Raw genomic sequence first — 12500 nt, forward strand, 5'->3', positions numbered from 1 at the left:
ACTTCTTCTAATGTAAAGTTTTTCTGAATATCAGCCTTGAACAGCATTTGGGAGTAGAGGATAAAACTCGTTTTAAAACCCAGTTTCTGAACAACTGGCCCAGGATTATAAGTTGTTGAACTGTGATTTGTAACAAGTTTTTCGGATGATTTAAGGCTGATCCTGTAATTTTTGGATGAAAGGAGTTAACGAAGCAAGTAAAACTGTAGGATTTGAATTAAGTCTCCTTCCAAAAAATAAATAAATAAAAGATCCCGTATCCTGATAACCTGCTAATAGGGCTTCGTTGTTTGCATTTGCAAATTTAGTAACATTAGTAATGAGTTTTTACAACAAAAAACTTTAAGTTATATTACAGATGTATCTTTCTAGTAATCTTTCGCCATTTTCCGAAGTCTACCTGTACCTGAAGTTCACTGTAACTGGACAATTTGTGTTAACTGTTTGCGCATTCCACGGATACGCCCTTGTAGGCGTCTTGTTTGAAATTAACTTGCGAACCAAAAACAAAAGATTGTGCAGGGTCACCGTCGGTTCAACATCTAATTGCGACTGTATTGTTCCTGCTTTTGAAATTCCCAGGGTTTCATAACCAGTCCCTAGATTAACTATGGCACAATTGACCGCAATATTTCGCTTTCTGTACGAGTTCAGTTTATCTCTTGGGACAATCACGAGTGAAGAATAGGCTGAGTTCTAAAGCTAAGCCTCCGGCATATTTTTTTTGCTTTAGAATTTATGCCGATCTGGTTCATGTTGAAAGTTTGCCGGTTCTTGTTGGAAAAGTTCTATTATCTGATACATGACGTTTGTAGGGTTATAAGGAGAATAACGCTGACCAAAAGTACTTTATTATATATCGCACTTCTGATTGGTCGATGACGAATGTATGTGCAATACGGAAGTTGCTATGGAAAGAGGGATGGAGTAGTTTTGTTGCGTATACAGTAGATAAAAACATCGTGGGAACTTTCTCGTGCATTTCGTGATTTATGGTCTCTCGAGCTCAAAACATCACTCTTGTCCATAATTTCCTGTGCATATCACATCCTCAAACGCGCATTTCTGCAGTATCAATTTTTACCTTATGGCCTTTTAGCTTAGTGGCGGGGTGAAATTTGAGCATGATAATTTAACTCTGTCATGTACAATCCCGAGTAGAATTTCACCTGTTGTGTTGTCTGCGGCGACCAAATATCGGCCTCGAATACGTTAAGACACGTTAGAGGTCTCGCTTCGCGGAGCATAAGAGCTGTTCCTTACAAGGAAACTGTTAGCATTTTGCTGAAATCACGCTTGAGTAGATCTGCATATTTTTGACTGTTAGAGTGTGTTTCTGTATAAACTGAAAGCGAACAAATGTAAACAAGTGCCAAGAGGAGTTTGATCAAAACCTGAGACTCGAGATTTCCCTGACTGAGTAAAGTATGTTTCTTCAGATTCAAGGAAACAACGCCGTAACAGCTCCCAGCTTGAACTGAAATAGAACACATTCTTCAAGTATTCAAGTAAGTATTCAAAGACCAAACGTTTCGACACTCCGGTCCAGTGTCTTCAACAGGGGTAATTCATTGTTACAGCCAAACTGGGGAGTCCTTTTTTGTGGTACCAATTTGCTAAAAGGAAAAGAACGCGCCTATTAATAGCAATTAGCGTCCGTTAACGAACCATTACATCCACATGCAGATGCACTTTTGCCGAGGTCGTATACAGTTTGTATATTGATGTCCATGTTATGCGGAAATGGTTCCATTTAATATTGATGTCTACTGGATTCAGTTATCCAGTCTTCGAACTGCATCTGCAGTCTTGATATTTAATTAAGGCTTTCTAACATTCCTTCAGGTTTTCGGCTTTGAGACTTGTCATTTATACAGTTCTGATTTCAAGATTAACGTCGTATACCTTGCAATACTGTTTTCTTTTTAAAATGACCTTAGTGGGTGGTACCTATTCTTGAGTCGATAGATGAGATGTTTCGTCCATCGTCAAATGAAAGTTGACCAAAGAACTGCTGTCAAGTTAGTTCTTTCTCCGTCCCTCTTAAGTACTATAAATCTTTAACCATTCACTTTAAAACAAAATATTGTTGACATGTCACGCAATGTTGCTGATCCTTTGCAATCCACAGGTTTACTTCCGCTCTCGTGCTCCTGCGATGAAACGATTGGCTTTTGTCATCATTTCAAGTTGGCTCTTCGTCTGCTCGAGCCCAACACCGCTTCTTTTTGCTCATCCAGACATGTGCGAAGTCAACAGCGACGGCAGCGTCTCACAACAACGCCACGACTGGACCATCGCCAGAGACTGGAAAATTAAAGTGAATTTGGAGCGACTTGAAGTGCTGTTGAATGACATGGGTCTGAACTTGCCTTTCGAGACTTGCATAGAAGAGAAGAAAAACCGTCAAACTGCTTATTCAGACAACAGCGGAAAGAACTCCAGGTTTGAAGAGGTTCATCAGGTAGGTAGGGTAAATAATCTTTCAGTTATCGTCTGATATTTATGGATCGTAATTAATTTGCTTGGATGTAGGAGGACATAACGGCCTAGGAACTGTGTGAGGCGCTCTCGTGTGGAGGATTTGTTAATTAATTTCCTTTGTTCAAGAATTTTAAGAGACATCAAATTGTAATTCATTGCGTGAGAAATTGAGAAACAGACACTTCCGTTCATATTGATATTTTTTAAATTGATCAACTTATAGTTTGACCCGCAGAGTAGTCTGCTGACAGTTTTCTTATGCATCTGGTATTTCTTGGTGACAGATGTTTCGTTTATACTGAAAATTGACTACTGCAACTTGGAGACGGAAGATAGCGCGGAATAGCCTGGATTCTTTGGCAATTGTACTCTGTTATAAGTGATTTTACAACTAATGCGCTGTCGCCAAGTGGCACTCGCGCACTGATTCTCTGAATTCGGCCTCCCGTAGAATACCTACCATATTCAAGATTTTCGGTTTAGGTAGCTTTGCGTAGAAACTAGTAAATTCTCGATCTTTGTGCACTGGCGTACAAGGCCCGACCAATGGAAACATTTATAATCAAATGCCAAGGTTTCGTGTAACTCCATTTCCGTTTTTTATTTCCATTGACATCACCAGCATTTCATAGGAAAATAATGATATAAAAGAACAGTACACTTATAACTTCTTGCCAAAAAGAAAAAAAACTAAGCAGCCAGATAAGTAACTAAAATAAAAGCATAATTCCAATTTAAACTCACAAACATCTGATGCGATACAGCAGTTCTGTGAGCTGAAAGTTTATAGTTTTGTCTTTTATTTGTTGTTATAGGAGTTCGAATTGAACGCATCTTAGCCTGCATGAAAAAGAGATTTGGCTCCGAGGTTTTTTGTATCGGTCAATATTTTTTGGGCGAGGAAAAACCATAATAATTGAATTTTTCCCAGCTTCAGCTGCAGATAACATTACATAACATCCGCATAATTTCCTCACATTTCACACAGTGTCTCAGAAACCCAGACCTCAGACGCCCGCAAAGTTTCTCGAAAACACAGATCCCCGAAAAAACTCAGCCCCCTCCCTTTCTGGAAGACACAGACTCAAGAAAAACTTGATGAAATTCGTGAAATACGTGTTGCAATTCACCTTGCGTGATATGTGACCGGATATTCCTAAATTTACATGCATTAAGAAGTCACGCGACAGTGACAGGGTACCCATGCTTCTCGCAAGAAGGCAAAAAACTAAGGGCCTACGAGAGAAGGGTTTGAAAGTCGTGTTTATTGAACATCAAAAATATTTCCTCAGAAAACAAAAAGTTTCGCAAAAGTCGGATCCAAGGGCTTCTCTCTATTCTGAATCTCTTCTTTGGTTAAGTTAAAGGTACTTCCATCACGTAATTTCACCGCGATGGAAAACAGGAAAAAGTGGTTTTGTTGGATGTGTATCGAATGTTATTAAATTCCCAACTTCGGATAATGCATTTCGTGTGCTCTGATTGGTTCACTCAATCTCGGTTATCATCTCATTTACCCTAGTTTGACCTTATATGGTAAATGATTGCGCTAAACGTTGTTTTCGCCGGAAAGCGAAATTTCTCTCTGAATAAAGCCAAAAAAGAAAAAAAAGCTTTTTGTGGAAAGTTTGGATCAATTCCGACGTTCAGAACTACGTGAAAAGTCAAGAAATGTTTTTGTGATGAGCCTACGTCTGTCTGACCTCAAGGTATTACACATTATCGCAGCTTCGTCACGTTTTTTCGGTTTCTCTCGGGTTTTCTCCCTTTTTTGGCTCTGGTGTTATAGTTTACCAGTCGAGTAACGAATCATTCATTTTCAAGGACGAGCTATAAATCCAATATCTTGATGACATTTGCCTGTCCAGGTGGCTATACTCATGAAAAGCATGAAGTTATCTGGTGCACAGTCAGATGAACAAACGTAAAGTTATTTGTTTTCTGTCACGACTTCAGCATTTTTGTCCAGGATCGAAGGCAACAACAAAGTTAACGATTTTTTGGATGTTTCGCTGGTTTGCGAAATTTTGTAAAGCAACGAATTTCCGTTAGAGCTATGCAAAATTAGCAAAAACACCGCAGCCTCAACGATTTTTCGCTGTTTCTTTGTCTTGGCTTTTTTGCTCCCTCCACACATGTTCAATACACACAATCACAACTTGATCGCGATCAGGTTGCGATGACTCGTCAGAACAGTAGTCGATCCGTCTTTCAATAAAAAAGGAACTGAGACCATGGGTCACGTGTACAAATCGGATTAATTGCCCTGCCATTGCAAAGTGCGCTGATATTTTGATGCTTCGTTCTTAGTCCGGCAACAAGCCCCACAAATACCCGTGCGTTGTTAAACATCGTTAAAGCGACAACAAATCGATAAACGTGTGTAAACGTGTGTGATAAAGCATGAGCGCGGACATTCACCTCAGGGTCGCAAGTAGCGCCAAAGTATGTGAACAACCACTCATACCAACAAAAAACCTTGAATATAAACGGGACACCAACGACTGCGTATATTTCTGAAACTGCCATCAGTGGTTGCATATTATGTATTGAAGTTTGAGGCATTTACGACGGCTGCGGCAACGAAAATGTCATTTCTTTAAAGGGACATGTCACGCTATTTTCAGTAACACACTGAAAACTCGGCTGATGGCAGCCGCAAAACTATGGCAAAACTGATTCCCTTAAATATCACCGACTTTTTTTAAATGCACTGACTATCTCTATCTTCTTTTGGGGACGAATGGCAAAGACAGTTACGTGCTTTGAAAACGTCGGGTGATCGTTCGTACTTGAGTGGGTCACTTGCCTCCAAAAAATGCATCCAATTGGATGAACGCCCAATTTTGACGTCCAACTCGAAGTGTCCCTTCAAGTCAGAGGCTTTGCTACCTATTTCAAACAATAATTTAAGGGTAAAGGTTAGCGTTAGCGTTATGAATGGCCGTTTTTATGCTACAGACGCATAATTCGGCTGGGACGAACTTGGGCAAACTTTTTTTCAGCTTCTGTTAAGTTCGTCTGGTATCCACTTTAGCACGTCTTCGAAGACGAACCAAACTGAATAGTTCGCCCAGACGCATTGTGCGTCTTGTGTCCGTCTTTATGGTAGAGGAAGTTAACAGAGGCAGAACAAAACTTTGCCCAAGTTCGTCTTATCGAATTTTGCGCCTTATATAGTTCGTCCCGTCTTTACAATTGACGGATAACATTAGAGACGCATATTTCATCTGGACGGATTATACTTCTCTAGGTTAAAAATAGCCAATCGCGAATTCACTCAGGTGGATGATACGCCGATTCCTGTAATCTCACCTCGGGGCTCATCTCTTTTGTTTTATATCACACAGAACGCAGGATTTCATCATATTCACCGACCCACTATGGCTGTTAGACCTCATTGCGTTTTCGACGTTTTGGTACCGTTTGTCAACTCTTCCCATTTTGCGCGAATCCCTGGCGAGTTCTGTATCCCTGAACATCTCACTGGAGGGGCAGCAGTAGGAGATTACGATGAAGATGGACTAGAGGATATTTACTTCACTGTATTCCACGGCAACAGTGTGTTGTATAGAAATAATGGTGAGCATTTGAGACAGTACTTGTCGACAAATTCGGAAAAAAAAGCGTTTGAGTAAAAATGGAGTTCAATTATGGGAAGTACGATTTGGCCCCGTCAACACCATCGCATGTATGAAATGAATGTATACTTGAAGTGCGGGTTATGGACAAAAGAAAGCAGTAATCCTTGCACTTATCAGGATAATTAAAGTAATTGTCTCTTAGAGCGGTTTTCAATTGAGTGTCGACAGTAATTAGCGAATTGCTTTGGTTTTCCATTTACTTCACTTAGTGATTGGTTGAAAGTTCTCCCGCCATTTTTTCAACCAATCAGAAGTGAAAGCAAAATCAATCGTGGCTTGCGCGTGCACGTTTTCCCGCGCTTTGTGTCGGCTACGTGTAATTACTTCGAGTCTTGATTGGTTTACTGGATTGTCTCCGTCCTTTTTGATTGGCCAAAGTAATTACTTTGGTTTGGTTTTACGACACTCGATTGAAACTCGCTCTATAGACACCTGAAAACTCCAACGTGGCTCCAACGGGATTCCAACCAGTGACCTCTGCGATGCCGCTGCACGCATGCGTTAGCTATAACTATTTTATGCCCTGGCAGTGTGGCCCAGTGGTTAGGGCGCTTGCCTTGAGATCCGGGTATCCCGGGTTCAAGACACTTCCTGGCCAATGGTTGAATTTGTTCCTGGTATTCCCTGGTTCAACTTCCCAGCTGCACTTGTAAATAACCAATTGGCTTGCCTCCGGCCAGTTGGGATTCTTAAAAGTTGTTGTTGAATGTTCTGTTCTGTCGTGATTGTGTTTCATTGGCCCTGAAAAGCCCCTATGGGGAGTGGTCAATTAAGTATATATTGTATTATGTAGATAGGTGCTCCTCAACACTTCATGTCCGCAATTGTTTAGGTGCACGTCCTCTTGATTCTTAACTTGATAACATTGACGTTCAAATATCCGTATCCTCTTCCTCTGACTAAGTTAATGAAAATGCTAAACATATTTTTGGCCTAAATACGCTGCCCTAAGCTGAAGAAATTCAGTCCCATCTGTCGCTTAACGTTATCGTACCACTTTGGCATTGGTCCTGCAAATAGTATCCAGCCTTATTCGCGATATCTCAGTCTAATAATTCGGTGCCGCAGAATATTCAGAAACTTCTTAATCGATCATCCAGCGTTCATAAACACAATGCTCGTTCCTCAGCTTTGGGTGACTGGTCTTTGAAATTTTCTACATCCTGACTGTATGAATTCGAAAATTCCTGCTGACAGTACTTAGAGTTGAAGATGTTTATGTTGACTCCCACTCGAGCTCGTTCTTTTAAAATTGATTCTTAAAAAAGTGATAACTTAATATTTGGGTCTGAATTGCCTATTCTGAAAGAAGGTGTTTGCCTTGCTGGCTTACTGGAAAAAACGAAAAAAAGTTACACGAAGGATATTGGATAAGTTCGGAACACCAACACATTCGCAGTTCTTTGTGACTCTTAAGTGTAGTTGTTTAACACCTAACAGGCCCAGAATAATGCAATCTCAGACTCTGTGACGTAATTTATTCCTTAGGGGATGGAACATTCACTGACGTGACCAAAGAGACAGGTATTGGACCCCGTTCCTTTGCCAATGGTGCTGTCTGGGTTGACATTGATCAAGACGGGGACCTGGATCTGTATGTGACAACAGTTGGTGATACAAGACATTATCTTTATGTTAACTACAGAGGATACTTTTTAGAGGAGGCTTTAAAGAGAAACTGCTCGTTACAGACTAGTGACAAGAGAAAACTCTCTGGCATGACACCCAATGTAGGAGATTTTAACAGGGATGGATTTGCTGATATTTATGTGACCGAATGGCTCCCGCATACTTTGGGAAAGGTAACGTCGGAGTGTGAATGCCCCTTTAGCGTCGCAGTTGTGTAGGAAAAGAGAAGGTCTGCTTAAACTGATGAGTGGGTCGAGAAGGACTGAGAAATCAGTTCAATTTTATCGAAAAATTTTAAGGCTCTCACCCTCAACAATTTTAATCCCTCCTGTGGCAACTAGAATCAAAAGTAAACTCATTAGCGATTTGATCATATGTACAGTTCAAGTGTACGCGTCTGCGTAGGTCGGTTGTGCTTACGAATCAAGCTCAATCTCGACCCCAGAGGACTTCTCTTTTCCTTATCTTCTCGTTGGTTTTTGTGAAGAACAATGAAAAGCGTCTCCGATTGGTGCATTCATGTAAGCAGGAGGAGTGAGCAGGTGCCGTAAGTTTGAAGTAGCCATCGGAACCCTAAGGCGGATGTTCTCCTACATAGATTTTCCCAGAGCGTCGGGTGAAACAAACTCTAAACGAGAAGGTTTTGTAAATAGAGGGAAATCTGTATCAGATTTCCAGACGTTTCCTTTATTTTTCTTCTTTGAATTAATGGTATGAAAATTTGCCAGTCACATCAGAATGAAACTGGTGTAAACCTCGCTTAGGTTAGAAAACAGAATGAAAATTTGTCCTTTTACATTCTCCGCAAAACAACGAATTCCACGTTGCTGTTTTGCAGACAATGACAGAAATTTTTAAAATGTGAATATATTTACGGGCAGAGCGTGTAAAGCTCATTAACTGTGCAAATTTGTAAGAATTGTTTGTGCCGCTGCGGCTGAGCTGAGTAACACATTCTAGTGTAGTCTTCCGGTTGAATGTAATAATCCGTCTCATCTTTCAGCCGTCAACTTCTAGACTTCTCATGAACAGAGGTTCCCAGACGATGGATTCAGTTGGGTAAGTTCTATATTTTAGGTGTGAGACCCATACTTTGAAGTTTAATTTGTTTTCGCCTTATCGCTTCAAACCTTTGCAGTACTGACCGCTCGAAGAATGGATCCCAAAAAACACACGGGCAAATTTCAATTGTCGCAGGAAAGCGCGAAAACCCGTAAATAAAGTTTGTTAGGTTTGGTGAGCTTATATCTCGAGCGTTAGCTGGGTGACGTACCCTGATTCATTTTACAAATAGACCCTTATTCATAAATAACGTATTAGGAGGGACACGGAATTAGACAAGGCTTTTAATTTTCAGGCTTTAAAGGCTTTAATTCTACAACCTTCTTAAAAGAAGTTTGTAGAATTGGTTTCTGAGATATTTTTGTCATAAACTAAGTTTTCTATGATTTTTTTCGCGGAGCTGTTCCGTTGCCATGACAACAGCTGGGACCTGAAAGTCATTCTTACAAAGTTGTCCTACAATAGTTCTATACAGATGTTAAGATGTCGCCTTTCTGGAGCCGGTTTCTCGAAGTCTGGTTAGAGTTAACGGTTGGTTAAGAGGTATCAAAACCTATGGGTTTCCATTAACTACTTGCACAAATCCCATAATATACCTCTTTCACCCCCCAAAAATCTGCATAGGCATTGTTCATTGTTTTCGACTTCTCTTGGGACATTTCCATGTCCCAGGCGAAATTGCAAACAATGGTTATGCAAAAGTTTTTTTGGGGGGGGGGGGGGGGTAATAGAGGTGTATTATGGGATTGTGCAAGTAGTGAATTGGTTAGCGCTAACCATGATTGGAGGAACTCGGGCCAGATACGATGGATGGATGGTGTTATAATCTTTTACCATTGGACGCTCACTGCTAATTTAAAAAAAAACCCTTTCTGAGGCTCCTGAAATGACGAGCAAGATGGTAAATTTAAGTGAAGACAACGGCATTTGAAAATACGGTCAGAGTTAACTGCAAACTGCAGACTATTTCCTTGACAGTGCAAACGAGATGTGACAACAATACTCCCATCAGTTGATGAACGACAAAACAATGGGCCGAACTAAGTCCGCAGTGTGGAATTTACCAGGCACATTAAAAGTGGAGCTTTGTCCTATCGTAACTATTATTCTCTCGTTCACTCATTACAGTATTGTTTGGTAAGAGCTGTTTTAAAGTTAACATGTTTGTACAATTTAAAGAAAATATTAAAACGATACAATTCAAATAAAGTACACAAGAAAGGGTGCCTGTGAGCCAGAGTTTTCTCTGACACGGCCCATTTTCGTTTATAGATTCCCTCCACAATTTTGTCCTTTCCATCAATTTGTCTAAAAGCGATATTGATAAGAATGTTATTTTTCAGATATTTTGAAGACATCACTTTAACTGCGGGAGTGAATATGGATAACTCCTTTAGCAGTGAAAGTGGGGATATGAATGAGGGAACTTATTCGTTTGGCTCTTCCTTTACAGTAAGTTAGCATAGTGACCACGACTTTAAGGTTGCGTAGCCCTTATTGTTATCAGCGGTTTTGCCGCATAAGTGAGGCAAAGGGGTCATTTTGTATCGAATTGACCCTTAAGCCTCTTTTGCATGTAGGGAACAAAGGAAAATGTGCCTGCAGGCTCAAATCCAATTAGGTCTATTATGAACTATGCGCTAAGAAAAAAAAAAAAGCGCGAGGGATTCCGTTTTCTCGTTCATTTGCGTGTTTTTCCTCTCCCGTGCACTTCCTAGAAACTTGCAATTTCCTTACACGAGTGTTTGTAACACAGCCGATGATTTTAACTGGAATTGTTTGTTCTTAAGTATTTTATCAGATACGTTGAACGTGATTTTCATTTAATGAATAAAGTTTTCTTTCAGGATTTTGACAGCGATGGCTGGCAGGAATTGTTGGTTACTGCCGATTTTGGCAGCAGTCGAATGTTTTGGAACAATAAGAATAACACCTTCACTGAATGCACTAAGCAATGTGGCCTTAAAGCCAAACAGGTAAGAATGGTTTTTGACCAAAGAAAAAAGTATAAAATTGAAACGATACGTTCCAAAGTGCTGGATACATATTTTTCTGGATATAGTTTGTTTCTCTTTGTTTATGATTTTTAAGCGTTACTCTCAAAGGTTCGAATGATCTTCCAGCCTAAGCGAGGTTAAGCTAAGATAAGCTAAGCTAACCGAGGCCGACGTAATGTATCGTAATGTTACAATCTAACAGCGGTATTTCTTTATGAAAAGGCGATATGCTTTTACAGCGGTGTTTCTAAAAAGTGCAAGACAAGTAGTACATTCCCTCAAATCCCGATTTTTGATGGACGTTCAAATTGTCATCGACCAGATTTGGCCCCTTTGTCGCACGCAATAATCTCCGACAATGATGGGTCCCTATAGTGCGTCGGCTTGCTTCGATGGGTCTTTGCTTTGGGCTATTTAGATGTAGTTTGGTGATGGCTATCACAAGACGGCGATGACGAAGATGACGACATCGATAACGATAACGATTTCGATGACGATGATGACGATTTGTTAAAACTTGTTTCAGGACGCCATGGGCCATGCGATAGGAGACTGGAACAATGATGGTCACCTCGACTGGTTTTCTAGCGCCATTTGGCATAACGAAACTGAATGTTCCGTTTCCGGTTGCACGTTTGACAACAAAGGAAACGTGTTGTTCCGGAACCTGGGAGGAAGGCGCTTTGACGACGCCACAATGCAGGTAACATTGTGAATACTTTATCGCGACAGGATCAAATGACGCGTTTTGTTCAAAAGTTTTGTTTTGCATTCAAATTCTCCCCCTCGTCCCTTGAGCCTCTTTATTCGAGCCCTATATCAATGAATGTTCTGTTCCACCTTTTCTCTGAGTGATATAGAATCAGAAGCCGATTATTCCCAAATCGCACTCTTTTTTGCTCTAAATCGCACCATTTCCCCAGCCAATGAGAATGGGTCACTAAAACAAAACAACCAATCCGATTTCAATGCTTGTTTAAGGGAACCAATCAAATTGCAGGAAAATGAAAGACAAAGAAAGCCATTGTGTGGCGAATTTTCCAACTTTCGTTCCCAACTGGATCAATAAAATATTGGCACTGACTAAAATCCTGTATTTTAGCGAATAGATAATTGTTGTGTGATTGCTAAATGGATGTAATAAAGTGGTAATTGAACTTTTTGTCTTGCAGTTTTGGTCTGAAATCATACTTCTATTTTGAAATTACACATATGATTTCAGACCAAATTGCACTCCACTCACTTCAATTACCATTATATATCGGGTTCAAATTTCCAGAGATAGCTCATTATGTAATGCACGTTCAATATTCAGCGTTTTATTCTCGGGTGACTGATTAGAAAACGCTAGCCGTATGCTATTGAGGCAAGAAATGAAAACAAAGATTTCCCTATAGATATGTATCACTCGTTAAATAAATTGTTCTTTCTTTCTTTCTCTATGTTTGCTTACTTCTGTTTTTATTTCTTTTCAGGCTGGAGTACAAAATGGTGGTTGGGGTTGGGGAACGGCTTTTATCGATTTTAACAACGATGGTTTCTTGGATGTCATCGAGACCAGCGGTAAGCTTCCATTTGCGCATGAACAAAAATAATGATGCTGTCTCCTGTCCTCAAGATTCAATCGTTTATCTGGAAGCATACCAACTGAGGAACAACCCGGTTTCACTAAATTATTTGCGCC

At 40.3% G+C, this 12500-nt stretch overlaps 1 protein-coding gene across 2 annotated transcripts in view; it reads left to right on the forward strand.

Annotated features, from left to right (window-relative positions):
• Window positions 1–843: 843 nt before the first annotated feature.
• LOC137978466 (uncharacterized) overlaps window positions 844–12500 on the forward strand; it is a 58874-nt gene continuing 47217 nt past the window's right edge. Inside the window, exons 1-9 of one of the 2 annotated variants that reach the window (XM_068825407.1) lie at window positions 1177–1508; window positions 2132–2464; window positions 5835–6066; window positions 7617–7930; window positions 8761–8816; window positions 10163–10271; window positions 10667–10795; window positions 11343–11519; window positions 12292–12379. In XM_068825407.1, coding sequence (XP_068681508.1) covers window positions 2159–2464; window positions 5835–6066; window positions 7617–7930; window positions 8761–8816; window positions 10163–10271; window positions 10667–10795; window positions 11343–11519; window positions 12292–12379 — 1411 coding nt within the window. In that variant the 5' untranslated portion in view covers window positions 1177–1508; window positions 2132–2158. Of the gene's footprint in view, window positions 2465–5834; window positions 6067–7616; window positions 7931–8760; window positions 8817–10162; window positions 10272–10666; window positions 10796–11342; window positions 11520–12291; window positions 12380–12500 lie in introns of both variants that reach the window. The other variant, XM_068825406.1, reaches the window with a different exon arrangement.

This window comes from Montipora foliosa, chromosome 12 (assembly GCF_036669935.1).
Source record: "Montipora foliosa isolate CH-2021 chromosome 12, ASM3666993v2, whole genome shotgun sequence".
In the NCBI taxonomy this organism is placed as follows: Eukaryota; Metazoa; Cnidaria; class Anthozoa; order Scleractinia; family Acroporidae; genus Montipora; species Montipora foliosa.